The sequence below is a fragment of the Xenopus laevis genome, chromosome 9_10S (assembly GCF_017654675.1).
Source record: "Xenopus laevis strain J_2021 chromosome 9_10S, Xenopus_laevis_v10.1, whole genome shotgun sequence".
NCBI lineage: Eukaryota > Metazoa > Chordata > Amphibia > Anura > Pipidae > Xenopus > Xenopus laevis.
Window position 1 is genome coordinate 39,926,240 of NC_054388.1, and position 14,982 is coordinate 39,941,221.

General features: G+C 40.8%; 1 protein-coding gene across 2 annotated transcripts; it reads right to left on the reverse strand.

Annotated features, from left to right (window-relative positions):
* Positions 1 to 224: 224 nt before the first annotated feature.
* acox1.S (acyl-CoA oxidase 1, palmitoyl S homeolog) lies at positions 225 to 14,923 on the reverse strand. Of its 2 annotated transcripts, XR_005964815.1 has the most exons (15): positions 14,799 to 14,923; positions 14,091 to 14,250; positions 11,004 to 11,164; positions 9,389 to 9,496; positions 8,492 to 8,611; positions 8,282 to 8,397; positions 8,025 to 8,194; positions 7,445 to 7,607; positions 4,967 to 5,157; positions 4,051 to 4,230; positions 3,845 to 3,956; positions 3,545 to 3,688; positions 2,834 to 3,040; positions 1,481 to 2,341; positions 225 to 1,073 (listed from the first exon to the last, which is right to left on the reverse strand). XR_005964815.1 is itself a non-coding variant. In XM_041579234.1 (14 exons), exons 1-14 carry the CDS (start codon positions 14,905 to 14,907, stop codon positions 2,291 to 2,293), a joined length of 1,992 nt encoding a protein of 663 aa, XP_041435168.1. In that variant the 5' UTR covers positions 14,908 to 14,923; the 3' UTR covers positions 1,481 to 2,290. The 2 variants fall into 2 exon arrangements, 1 of the variants encoding a protein (XP_041435168.1); XM_041579234.1 differs by lacking the exons at positions 225 to 1,073; positions 11,004 to 11,164 and adding an exon at positions 9,847 to 10,007.
* Positions 14,924 to 14,982: the final 59 nt, after the last annotated feature.

Below are 14,982 nucleotides of genomic sequence, written 5' to 3' on the forward strand. Positions count from 1 at the left end.
GAGGGAGTAGGTCTTCTACCAGACCCAGAAGGCAAACCTCAGGGGATTTCTTGCATATATTTAATTAAGTTTGAAGCTGATGTGTGCTATTCAACACAGCACACAATGCCATCCACAGATTCAACCAACAGCAGCCTAACATCAGTGTCAGAACCACATTTACCAAACCTCTCTATACAGCACTGCCCACTGTGTAACTATAATAAAGAAACCGGAGGCAGAGCAAGAAAGAACACAACTTTATTAATATCTTTACATAAAAATTAACAGATTAATTACATTTCATACTTCTCTCTCTTTATATTAATGATGAGGCAGTCTCAGCTATGCATCAAATAACAACATTGAAACATTACAGTGAACACTTCCAGGTCCATTAGATAAATATTCCCTTACTTTCTGTGGTCAAAAGCGATCCTTAAAGTACAAGCTCTCCTTTAGAATAACATTAAGTGTATTGACTAGTGATGGGAGAATTTTTGCCGTTCCGCTTCACGGAATATTTGGGAACTTCCCGCGAAATGGTGAAAAATTTGTGAAACTTGAAAATTGACACCTGCGGTAAAGTCAATGGGGTATTTTATCAAAGAGTGAAGTTAATAGTGAAGTTCCGCCACTAGAGTGAAATTCCGCCACTCTCCATTCATTTCTATGGGATTTTTACAGGCGTATTTATCAAAGGGTGAACTTTCACTTTCGCCCATTGATAAATACGCCTTTCAAAATCCCATAGAAATGAATTGAGAGCTGCGGAATTTCACTCTAGTGGCTGAACTTCACTCTTTGATAAATTTACCCCAATGGGTGTCTGAATATTGTTGACGCTCAGCGATTTTGATGCAAACAACTATTCTGACGTGCGTCCAAAATTTTTTGACGCTGTAGAATTTTCGTGAATTTATTCGCTGCCAGTGAAACGCAGAAATTCTCGACGGGCAAATTTATTCGCCCATCACTAGTATTGACAAATGTATCCCAATATACTGTGCAGTTAAGTCTCTTTTATATTCTTTTCTATTTTGCATCTCTTCGAAGAATAACTTAAAAATTCCATTTGGTTTCTATGGAAGTGTAACTCACACTACTCTATACAAAATCGGGAGTCCATATTAATCAAACCAAGCCCACGGGACTTGCCCCAGTTCAAAAGGGCCATCAACTATAGAAAAATTTATATCAAAAAATGATATAAGTCCCAAAGCTTTCAAGTAAAAAATATTAATTTATTGAAGTACATTTTAAAAGAATTAAAGCTGGTACATACTACCCCCCATATCCCACCTTACGCGTTTCGCACCCTCCGGCGCTTAGTCATATGACTAAGCGCCGGAGGGTGCGAAACGCGTAAGGTGGGATATGGGGGGTAGTATGTACCAGCTTTAATTCTTTTAAAATGTACTTCAATAAATTAATATTTTTTACTTGAAGAAAGCTTTGGGACTTATATCATTTTTTGATATAAATTTTTCTATGGAAGTGTGCCTGGTAACCCTAAAAGCAGGTGGATGTGGGTCAAATGCTATTATAACTGTGTATTGCTTATCTTTCTCTTCTTTAGCACTTCTCCCCCCATTTTACTTATACTATCCTGTTGCTAAATTCAGTGAGCCTGTCACTCAAACAGTAAACAGCTCAAATTCTAGACCCAGACGAAAGTTTAGAGGTAGATTTATCAAAATGTGAGATTAGAGCTCACCACAGAAAAATTCACCCATTTTCTATTCAAACCTATGGAATTTTTGAAATCATATTTATCAGTGGGTGAAAGTGAGAGTTTCACCATTCAATAAATACAATTCATTCCCATAGGAATGAACAGAAAGTCAGTAAATTTTCCTGTAGTGAGCTCTAATCTCACATATTGATAAATCTGGCCTTTAGAATATCATTGCTACATCATTCTGAAAGGTTTATTATAAATTGGACTTCCACCTCTTTTTAACATTAATGGAGAGGCGCTTCTGCTGGTTAGATGGATCATTGCTCCTACTTTTGTTTATTAACCACTATACAAACAATGTTGTTCTTATAAAGGCTAAAAGGGTCGGTATGGCTCTACCAACTATATGGTTGTCTCCAACCTAGAGCAACAACAAGCCGTGCCAAAGGTTTGGTAAAATCTCAGTTAATGTGGGATTCCATTGCTTACGCCTTGCTTTGGCCCCTTGCTAATCAACAACATTTGATGGAAATTAGGTGAACAATTTCATTACTTCGAGGGTTGGTTATCAAACAAAGAAAACTGCTTTTTGTGTTTCCAGTTTCAGGTTAAGCGGCATTGGTGGGCGGATCACAGTTTGGACTGTAAAGGTTTCAAGTACTTGTGAAAGGATTCATGCACCTGTTGAACAATTATAAATTAGATTATCAGGCAAAAAACCTCGTCAGGCAGAAGTACTGTAAGGGGTTTATTTATTTCAAGTGCGAATGTTAAAAAGTCAAAAAATTCTAGTTTTTTTATTTATTATAAAATTCAAATTTTTAGTGGAAAAAAAACGTAATGCTGCAAAAAGTCGGAATCCGAAAATTCTTCATCTCGGACCTGCCGAGGTTGTATATAAGTCAATGGGAGAAGTCCCTATCCTAATTGAGAGTTTCTGTGATCTGTGTTGGAATCAGTTTGAAAATCCAACTTTTTTGGGCAAAAGTTTTGGCTTTTCTGGAAAAAGCCCCCCAAAAATCAAGCGAGTCGTGAAAAAATGACTTGATTGAATTGTGCTTTTTTAATAATAATAAATAAAGTCCGATTTTGATAAATAAGGCCCTAAATGTCCCTGTGTCCAAGGTTAAGATTTGTTATGTGTCTATACCTTTTCGAAACATTTCTGCTCACCTGTGTTTTGTTGAGTGGTGATTTCTTTGCCCACTCAAACATATTCTCATAGACGTTGCCATCATATCTACCCAGAACAGATCCCAGTTGTGTGTCTGAGTAATCAAAGGCATCCACCAAAGCCAGTGCATTAGGACGGATTACTGCTAGCAGATCCTTTACTCTTTGCTGCACTTGATCAACCTGAAGGGCGGTCAGAAGTCCAGCCTATAGAGAAAGAAGCATCCTATAATGACCTGAAATGAATTACCCCTATCAAGCAGAATGGTTCAGTTTGTCTCAGCTTTCAGTTGCTGTGCCAACTACATGGGGCCTTGGGATATACCAAGAGCGATTCAGGCATCAAAACTTTAACCAAGAAGTACACAGCTTACTTAGAGACTTGTCTTTTGCAGACAGTTCTGTCTGCAAAAGCCAATGAATATACAATATTGTTTATTATTATTGACAAAAAATTGACTTCTAAGCTGAAGTATATTACTGCCTATTCATAAAACACTGGTAAGGTCCCATTCGTCACTTGCAGTAGCTCTTTGGTCTCCAAATAACAAAAATAACATTAGGCAACACAAGAACAGCGATTAAGTTAATAAAGGAAAAAGATCTCCAATAAAAAGACAGGCTTCCAGTGTGGGGTTGAATATATGGAAGAACACCCAAGTATTAAACATTGGAACTGAAAGTTGTCTAGTGACTGTCCAGCACACAGACCTGAAGGAAGTCTCCAGTGTTCTTGCTGATCCCATGTAGGGCGTAGAACAGGCAGAGAGAGCTCAGAATACGATGAGCAGCCACATCGAGAACCTCAGACAACTTTTCTGCAAAGAGTCTCACGACCACATAATGACAGTGTGCCTGGGAGAAGAAAAATGGCGCTTTAATACAGGGCTAAGGTATTCCGATATTAGCAGAGTAGAGTGGTTATTGGTGCACACTACAAAGATATTATTGGTAATCTTCCTCTAGGAGCCATATTGTGATATTCACCTCCAGAGCTCCACCCATCCTTACCTCTGAAGCTCGGACAAGATCTACAGAATTCTTATTCCATGCATCTTCCTTGCGCATCTTCCTTGCGCTTTCCACGTCAGCGTTCACATTCTTGGCAGCAGCCACAACTAACCTGTAGCATAAACAATCAGAAAGAGTACAAGGAAAGTAATCAAACTGTGTGTCTATAAATGTGGAATCCATCCATTGTTACCATAGGGACATACCATGCAGCTCGCTGTTTGTAGGCCTCCACCAGATTTTGAATGTCATTGATGTCCTTGAGAAAGGATCGGCCAGCAACAGGGTGGGGCTGTACACGGTGCTGGGAAACATCATTGAGGTATGACACCGTTCCATCAAGTTGTTTCCCAGCAAGAACAGCTATGTAGCTTTTTACCAAAAACCTAGAGAGAAAAGATTACAGGCTTTAAAGGAAAACTATACCCCCAAAATGAATACTTAAGCAACAGATAGTTTATATCAAATTGAATGACATATTAATGAATCTTACCAAACTGGAATATATATTTACATAAATATTGCCCTTTTACATCTTTTGCCTTGAGCCACCATTTCGTAACTCTATCTGTGCTGCCTCAGAGATCACCTGACCAGAAATACTACAACACTAACTGTAACAGGAAGAAGTGAGGAAGCAAAAGGCAGAACTCTGTCTGTTTATTGGCTCATGTGACCTTACATGTGGTTTGTATGTGTACACAGTGAATCTTACAATCTCAGGGGGCGGCCCTTATTTTTTAAAATGGCAATTTTCTATTTATGATTACCCAATGGCACATACTACTAAAAAAGTATATTATTATGATAATGGTTCATTTACATGAAGCAGGGTTTTACACATGAGCTGTTTTACTCAGTATCTTTTAATAGAGACCTACATTGTTTGGGGGGTATAGTTTTCCTTTAAACAAAATAAAAAGTATAAGCTAACTTCCAACTGCAGCTATGCTTGTACTTTCCCGTTACCAGCGGTTTGCAACTAATCACTGCCCCAATTTAATATTTCCATTACATGAATACAATTGATTAATACTGTATTTCAAAAACTGCCTGGGCAAACAGTATTGGTCATAAACCAATAGAAATCACATATTTTGGCCACTCATTCTTCCTCCTCACCTTGCAGTCTGCAGCATCATCACTGTGTTTTCACCCTCATATGTGCATGAAGGAGTAAAGGTCACATAGATATCTGGTATCCCACTGGAACGGGAGTATCCATGCCCACCACATGCCATCCTGCACTCCTCAATACCTGCATTGGCTGCCCATGATGTGAAGGCTTTCAAGCCTGCAGAAAGGGCATGCAGCTGTCAGTGGGTAGAACAGCGGACCAACAGAAAAGAAAAAGGAAACAAATGCAAAATTAATTTGAACTCATTTCAAGGCATCCTGACTCATTATTATAGATAAAATAAGCACACTGTAAAAGTGATATTATATAGCAATAACAAAAAAAAAGAAACTTAAATGAGATATCAAAAAAATAAAATTAACTTTGAAAAAAATTCAGCAATTGGTTTAGTGGATCTTCAGCTTGGCATGTTAGATTTTATCTAGTTTCTAGAATTACTAATGCTAGCAAATGGGAAGAGGCAGAGCTAGAACTATTTTTTGAAGTTTTTGAAACCGTGACTATAATCACAATCTTTAAAACCACCGCTGTCACTGAATGTATCATAAAAAAGTATTATAAAAAGTATGAACGAAAAAAAGACAGCTGAACAAGCCAAAACCTATAAAAATTTTAAAAAACTCGAAATACTGATTGGTGTAAAAATGGTCCAATAGGAACAGTGCACCTCCCCCATTGACTTCTACAGCACCTCGATAACTTTTTCTTGGCATTGAAGGCTTTAATGGGGTTTACACTTAATAAATCTCTAATTTTAGAGCTATTTAGAATTATATACCAAAACCAAAATTTTTTCGAGATTTGTTAAAAAAAAAAAAAAAAACCCCCCACAATTTGATTGTTAGTAAATGGGCCAAGTGTCAGTGATTTTAGTTTGCCTGGTTTAACTTGGTCTGCTTCTACTAACTTAGTAAGGCTAAGGCAGACCACAAAAGCCAGCAATTCATTCAAAATGTTTAATAAAGTTTCAGTTTCTCATAAATAAATCACTGGGAAAGTTCATTTTAAATGTGTACCTCCCCTTTAAAGGAGAAGGAAAGGCAAAAATAAACTTCAGCTCTAAGTGAAGAACAGAACATATATTTAACAGCAAACATTCCCTCATTAGTTTCTTCCCCAATATAAGGGCTGCAATCGATTTAAAAAAAAGTTTAAACATGTATGTAAAATCATACCCAGTTTGCAGTCCGAAAATCACTCTGAATAGGGCGCACGCATGCGCAATAGTTAGCAGCAGTGCCCTGCGCATGCGCACTGGAATCTAATGTGGTCCCTGGTAGAGATGACGTTGCGGTCATGTGATGGAGCCGTACGTCATCACTGACCTCTCTGCCCCCGCCTCATTTGTTCTACCTCCAATCGGGATCCTGCTTCCTAGGACACTCAGTGAATCTTTGAAGCTCCTGCGCTTGCTCTGGTTTAAATTTACAGCTTGTCAGCGAGCGAGCGCAGGGGCTCAGGAGCTAAGCTGTAATTCAAAGATAAAAAGCAATCCAGCGAACGGGTATGTCTGACTGAGGTCTGCAGTGATTTATTATAAAAAAATGAAAAGACGCAAACTTTTGTTGTTAACTGTAAAGCTCTGGGCGCATGCGCAGGCGTAAGTGGTGCACCATTTTGAAAATGGCGGCGCCAAACTTTACACCACGGCAAAACTTCAAGACACTGGTGCCCAAAACTATTATAAAATGACAGTTTTCAATGCGGCGTTTCAGGTGGGGGCCTGATGACGCACAAAATGGAGTAGGTTATATTTTTTTGTTTCCTTCTCCTTTTATAATTTCCATTAGCATCTTCTCTATTTAGAGCAATATGTTGCTCCCCAAACGCTACTTGTTATTGCTAATAAAAAACCCTACCCTACATAGACCGCCTCCCTATTCCCCCCAGCCTAGGTGGTACCTTTGGTAAATGCTCCTAACTCTTTATTTACCCTGCGGTGCAGATTCAGGGCATTGGAGTTCACGGGCGCCATGTTCTTCTCTTTGGTAATCCTCCGGTCTTCTTCCGGCACTTTGGCAATTTCCGTGACTTTCGTCGCATGCGCCGTTACGCCTCTTTCTTCCCGAAGGTTACCAAAGAGAAGAAGATGGTGCCTGTGAACTCCGATGCCCTGAATCTGCACCAAGGGGTAAGTAAAGAGTTAGGGGCATTTACCAAAGGTACCACATAGGCTGGGAGGACAGGGAGGGGGTCTATGTAGGGTAGGGCTTTATTAGCAAGGGTTTACTTCTCCTTTAAGTAACATGACAGCCCCGCCATTCATGCATTGTGAACCACATCCCAATTTTATCTGAACACATAAAGGGACATATAGAATTTTTTGCAGAGCAACCCATACTAACCGATGAAAATTATCTGCTCTAGCCTGACTGAAGCTAATTGCGGATAAGGTGTGTGGTGCCATTAGTGCTCTTATGCAAAAGGACATCTGTGTTAGAAGAGCAGCGCTAATATCTCACCTCGGGCAGTTCATTCAGGTTACCAGCTTGGATTTCAGCGCTGATTCTGTGGTAAGTGTGGCTCATGTAGGATCCCACAAACTGGAAGGCATATGCTGTAGCCAGCAGTGGGAATAACTTGTATTGCTGAGTCTGAAAGTCTAGGATTTGGGGTTCTGGCTCTCTAAAAAAGACAAAGGCAAGACCTTATATACAAAGTAGCAATAAAAAAAGATGATGGAATGAGTGGAGAGACAGGAGAAGGAGCATGGTGGACGCTGAGAGTAGGCAGAGATACAGTATGTGAAGGAGAGAGCACATTGTGTTAAAATGTAAATAAAACATGCAAAATAAAGTTTTAGGAGGGCATTGTTCTAGGTCATGTTACAGACCAATAGGATAACATTTAAACTTTCACACCTCCACACAGCCCTGTTGTTGGGTGACACAACTTGGTCAGATACAATACCTGTTTGAAAGTGATCTGTAACTTTAATATGGAGATTTGGGTCTGGTTTCAAACATTCTGGATTTGATTTATGCCTTCAGTGCATCACATCTCTACATTCCTTCGTCTACAGCCAACTTAACAAGGACTCACCCAGCTCTGATCTCTGACTGGTGCCTCACTGCACTATACCGAATAGCAATGGTGCAGGCCCGGGAAAGGCTGCGTGCAGAGTCTCCCACAATCATCGAACGAATAAACACCATAGTGCCATAGGTCAGTTTGTCACTGAGTGGCTTCACGTAAGTCCCATCTGGCTCCACCTAGAGAAAACGGTACATGGGATCATATATTTCTAGCACTTTTTTTTTATCAATGATCCTTTAAATAGTTAATTGAAGAGTGCACACCTTGGCATACTTCATCAGCATATTCTCTCGAGGAATTCGAACTTTGTCAAACTTAAGGAACCCATTATCTGTTTCATCATATCCAAACTTAGGTCCTATGTCTCCAACCACCACACCTGCAGCCATGTGCGGTACAACAAAGAAGGACTTTGGTTAGACCAATAAAATTACTGTGCCAACAGCCAGGGATGTTACCTAAGCATGACTCACCTGGAAGAGGTTCATGGGTGCCCATGTGGCGGATAGGCACTATAAAAGCTTGAAGCCCTTTACATTCTCCTTGTGTGTAAAGTTGTGCCAGCACTACAGCATGATTTGAGGTCTTTCCCACTTTGAGAGAAAAGAAAAACAGATTAAAACTAATTATGTAAGATGGGTGGTTAGATGCCCATTTGAAACTTGTCAAACTGTTTAATAGAAATTGCATTTTTAACGAAAAACGTTAGTACTTAAAGGCTTTTGCTTTAAGCAGTTTCTTTTTAAATGGTCCTGGCCTCAACTGATGAATTATTGACTTGTAAAGCAAGATACAAGCTGCAACCCCAAATTCATCTGGGCAGACAGCTCAAACAATCGTAACAGCAAGATGCAGCTCCTCTTCTTAATCTGCCAATGCAGAATACACTGGCAAATAGACATATCAGCATATAAGATTTTCCATCATGCCTAACTCCTAAACTGACCAATATTTATAGCTCATAGTTATCCGTAGGGATACAAAAAATATAATCGGTAAATGTATGGCCTACACCAGTGATCCCCAACCTGTAGCTCGTGACAATATGTTGCTCACCAACCCTATGGATGTTGCTCCCAATGGCCTCAAAGCAGGTACTAGATTTTGAATTCTGGGCTAGGAAGCAAGTTGTAATTGCATAAAAACTAAGTATTCTGCCAAACTGAGTCTCCTGTAGGCTGCCAGTCCACATAGGAGCTACCAAATGGCCAATCACAGCCCTTATATGGCACCGCAAGGAACTTTTTCATACTTGTGTTGCTCCCCAACTCCTTTTACATTTGAATGTGGCTCATGGGTAAAAAAGTTGGGGACCCCTGGCCTACACCATGGGCATGGTCAAGGCAAGTAACATATTCCAATGTTCTTACATCCTCCAGGCCACCATTTGATAGAAGAAACAGTTGGGCTGTTGAGAATGAACTCCTGGGTGGATGGATCATAGGTAGCTGTGGTCTCCAGCCCTCGGAGGTGGGTTCCTAGTTTGAACGATAGACACAAAATCACTTGAAGAAAGTGACAGCAGGAACCAACCCTCCACATTAGTAAAAGAAGGGAGAGGCAACCTTAGGCTCTTTGTATGTTGCAGAAATACAACCTCTTTAACTGGTCAACTGGCTGTGATGGGAGTTGCAGATGTGGAGCATCTGGAGCACTGAAGGTTGACAACCCCTAACATAGAAAGAGAAGAAAACCAGCCCGGCCAGAGAGACCTAAACATGTGCCAAATAATAATCCTTTCTGTTGTATTCTTTTTCTCGGTCTAAGAAGCTTTTACAGGACAGGTTCATCAGAGGATGTACAATGCTAGGGTGAGGAATGTGGTTACCATGTCCCATCTCAGTTTGAGCATATGTCCCAATGATCTCCAGATTCCAGGCAGGCATGAAGAGACGCTCCTGCTGCTCGGGTGTAGCCTGGTTCAATAGCGTGGGCAAGAACATGCCCAGATGAATATCTAGGGGCTCTGGTCGGCCCCGGTGAACAAAACTGCAGAGGAAGGGGAAACAGAATGGAGGAGCATAGGAAAAATAATGGAGCAACAAAGCCAAACAAGAAACACAGGGAGAAAGGAGAAAACAGCAATGGAAATGAAAGGAAAAGAAAATTTGGGAAAATACAAGAGAAATTGAATGAAGACAACAAAATATAATGTTTTATGGAAAGAGAATCATAGGGTAACATAAAACAAAAAAGAGCATTAAGAAGGGTAAACAAATGAAGTCAGTTTGTAGCAGTAAATAAAGAAGGCAAGAAAGAAGTCATGATAGGTGATTGTATAATAGCAGTGAAATGTGAAAGGAGAAAATTACACCAGGAAAAAGAAAAGAAGAAAAAAAAATAAAAGGATTAATTTGTTAAGTACACTTGATTTGAATGTGGTGAGATCATAGCAGGCAAATAATTACACATGCACACACCAGTCAATAAATACTAACAGGCAAAGAAAAGGCTTGACAGGGCAGCTGTAGCAGCTAAGAGACAAAATAAAAAAAATTGTCGATCCAAACTCATCAATGGGAATCCAGTGAAATTTAACAGCTCGCTCTCACTATGGCAGCTTCCACTGAGATAATACACTCTGACACATTCCAGCTTTAAACATATGTCAGTATGACTTTAACCTGACCTGACACCAATTTTATCTTCTAAAATTAACTGCTTACCAACCAACAGTACCATAAGGCACCTCTATTGGACCTGGCACTGCTTTCCCAGTTGCCTCTATTGGGCTTAGAGTGAGGCAAAAACTTCAGTCAGATGAATATGCTTATTTGCTTAAAAATTACATAAATATGCAAAATAGAGTTTGAATGGGGTTTTGTGTTTGGTCAAATCTTTTGTGGAGCACACAGTATGGCGCCACTCCAAGTATTTGTGTTCCGTGCATCCCTACAACTTATTATTGAGAATGATTGTAGGTTGTTTTTTGGCATCTGTTGGGTCTCTCTGGCATTGCCACCCATCCCCCTAGCCCAGACTAACCATGTCCCAGCTCTGTCTGGGCATAGGTGCCAATGACCTGCAGATGACTGGCAAGGGGCAACCACTTCTGCTTCTGCAAATCCGTCAATTGATTGGCTAACATGTTGCTGAACATACTGAAGTGTAAGCCCAGGGGGTCGGTTTGAGAGCCAAGGCAGGTTCTACATAGGAGAGACAGAACAGTCAAAATGTCAAATAAAGGGTAGCTAATGAAGTCTAAGACTGGTTGCTATGGGTTAGTAGACTGAGTAAAATGTCTAAGCATGTTATGGCATTACCCACTTAGAAATAACTTCTACCATGTTATTAACTAATTTTGAAAAATAACAGCTACACTATATTGCCAAAAGAAACCAAATATCTGCCCGTCCAACAACTCATTCCCAACCCAAGGGTCATAATATGAAGTTGCCCCTCCCTTTACTGCTATAACAGTCCCTCCTCTTCTGGGAAAGTTCCCACTAGGATCTAGATCAGGGGTCCCCAACCTTTTTTACCCGTGAGCAACATTCAAAGTCCCTTGGGTGCCAAATAAGGGCTGTGATTGGCTATTTGGTAGCCCCTATGTGGACTGGCAGCCTACATGAGGCTCTACTTGGCACTATACATAATTTGAGGTCGCTGAGAGCAACATCCAAGGGGTTGGAGAGCAACATGTTGCTCACAAGCTACTGGTTGGGATCTCTGATCTAGATGATGGAACAATATTGGTGGGGTTTGCTTCCATTCAACCACAAGAGCACATGGGAATTGTTGTTTGGGATCAGGCCCAGCTCGAAGTCAGGGTTCCAATTAATCTCAAAGGGGTTCATATGGGTTGTGCTCAGGGCACTGTGCAGGCTAGACTTCTTCCACTCCCATCACACATTATTGTATTTGGTCTTCCCCAAACTGTTCCACAAAGTAGGAATCAAAGAGGTAATAATGTAATTTTACTGTGATGATTTATGACACAGAGCAGCTTTCTAAATGTCATGCTTGGGGCAGTCAATGTTCTGATAGGACATACTGTACGTAAACAAGTTTTCAATGCTTTTAAAGTCATCTGTAAATGGAAGGACAAGTGAAAGCAGTATTTGTGTCCCTGTCTGCACTGCTAGTTGCGTCTCTTGAAACAATGCTCAATTCAGTTCTCATCCAGGTCTGTTAAAGGAGAACTAAAGCCTAACTAAAGAAGTAGGCTAGAAAGGTTGTACATTGTATTCTGGGCTTCTGTATCATCCCAAGGTAACCACAGCCCTTTTAGCAGTAAAGATCTGTGCTCTCAAAGATGCCCCTGTAGCTTCAATGTAATATAAGGCTGATTAGTAATTAATACAGATAATTACTACATGGCAGCACGGAATCCAATGCAACTAGCATGAGAATCCAAAAATCAACCCTGTAGCATAAGTTTATATTACAGACAAACCTTATTTTCTGCTTCATAATTTGTGATGACCCCTAAGCTTAGCTTTTCAACAGCTGCTCAGAGCCCACTGAGCATGTGAGTGTCACAGATACTTTCCAAGATGACAGGTTTGAAATCCTGGATCATTGCTGCTAGTGAGAAGCTAAAATTTAAGGCTGGTGCAATAAGGGCATTACACAAAATATGGCATTTCTAGCCATATTGATTTTTAGGGTTTAGTTCTCCTTTAATCAGATGGCGTCTGCTACATTAATTCAGGAATCCGGACCAGCAGTGCAGAGAATATAAACAAGCATATAGTTAAAAGGTCTAGAATTACTGAACGCAGCAGTATTTATTTAAACAAGTGTTGTACAAAGTAAAACAACAGTGTTACACAAACACACTTTGTTCTCTGTGCAGTCTAATGTGAGTCTGTAACAGGGAATTCTGGGAAAAAAAGCTGTAGCTTTCACAGTGCCGAGAGAAAAAGTCCAAGGTTTGTGGGTGATAGTGTATGCTTGGAGAATCATGTACAAGGGTCACTACGGTTATACCCCTCCTATGTACTCATTGTATGTGACATAACAGTAAGGTTGGGCGGGGACTTGTGTTAACCTGTGCAATGAGAGGAATGCAAATGATGACTTAAAGCTTGAAGAATCTTGCAGGAAGCATTTCCCTGGTGCATTCATTTGTTGGTAGCGAATAAAAGGGTTTCATTGTGCCCCTGCCTCAAATCTATTCACAAGTTACCATGAAAAATGATTAAACTGAACACACTGTTAACCATTGCTTATGGGATAAAGTTCTCTCCTACTATTAAACATAAGGCTATTAGAAGTCACCATTGAGTAGGTCACAGGTCATTAGGTTATATGCGCTCTCCTGCATCATGAGTATAATACAAAAGGAGTAATGTACCCCCAACTGTAAATTATAAGGATATCAGAAGTCACTGAGGGGTTCTGTGACCATATAAAGGCACAAGGCTGCAGGCCTTATACATATAAAGGCAGAGTTATACAGGGAACTCTGAGTATCACTCATGTATTATAAGTAGGGATTCACCAAATCTAGGATTCGGTTCAGGATTTCGGGCAGGATTCGGCCTTTTTTAGCAGGATTCGGCTGAATCCTTCTGCCTGGCCGAACCGAATCCGAATTTGCAAATTAGGGACGGCGAGGGAAATAGCATAACTTTTTGTCACAAAACAAAGAAGTAAAAACGTTTTTCCCTTCCCATCCCTAATTTGCATATGCAAAGTAGGATTCGGTCCGGGATTCGGCCGAATCTTTCACAAGATTCGGCCGAATCCAAAATAGTGGATTCGGTGCATCCCTAATTATAAGGGATAGTGTACCCCCTACTGTAAATTATAAGGATATTAGAAGTCACTGAGGGGTTCTGTGACCATATAAAGGTAAGAGTGACTTCTAATATCCTCATAATTACTATAGGGTGTATATTCCCTATTTACCTTGTGTGTATCACTGTATTTACATACAGATGTGATGCCTTCAAAAGTCTCTCTTTATAAAGTAACAAGGCAGTAGAAATAGTAAGCAGACATAGCACCTTTTAAAAAAATGGAAAAAATGGAGTTTATAGTTCTCCGGCTCACAACCCTCACCAGCAATTTTCCTCAAACGGGGGCACAAATGTAATCTTTTTTCAGCATAGCCTCGCCCCATACCTTTTGAACCAGTAGATCTCCTCTGGGTCGGAGATGCCATGTTCCCTCATCTTCTGAACCATCAGGGCACTCTTCTTGATGGCCACTTCGTACCGCTCACTGCGTGACAGAAAGTTGGGGTCTTCATGCTGGAAGCTGGGGTCATTGAGAACCAGGCCCTCTATAAATGGTAAATTGAAGAAAGTGCGGAAAGGTCAAAACAGTTCAGCAGTTACTTGAAATATTTACTATTACTGCCCAATGATACTTTACGGTCATTGCCCCAGTGGATAGAGTAGGAATTCGCACCACATCTTGCTTTTCAACGGCCTGTGCATGGCATGAAAATGCGCTGTACCCAATTGGCTGCCCTTACTTTGATCCAGAGTACTGTCCCTATTCCAGGTTATGGCTTCTGTACTGCCATTATTCATAAATTACCCTGAGTTTTGCCCCTATTCATAATTATACCTCAAGTACAGCCTGCAGTACTGTCACTATCCCTACTGGTATTCCCCTAGAACTGCCTTTGTTCCTAGTGATGCCCCCCAGAACTGTCCCTATCTTTAGTGATACCCCAAAAGCTGCTCCTTCTCCTAATGATAACCCCAGGATTGCCCCGCCTCCTAGTGATAACCTGAGGATTGCCCCGCCTCCTAGTGATTATCCTGATATCCCCAGAACTGCCCCTGCTCCTCACGATAGCCCCAGTGCGACCCCTGCACCCACCAATTTCTCTCCTCCTGTGGGTCCTCTCGGGGCTGCCATCCAGGATGTAGGTGATGGTCTCGGGATTGAAGGAGGCGGCGGCCCTCTCCCTGCTTAAGTATGGGTTCATTCTCTTGTCTGTCCGGCTGGAATAAGCAACTCAGACCTTCGGCCTCACTAGTGACAGCTAAACCCCGCCCCTCCC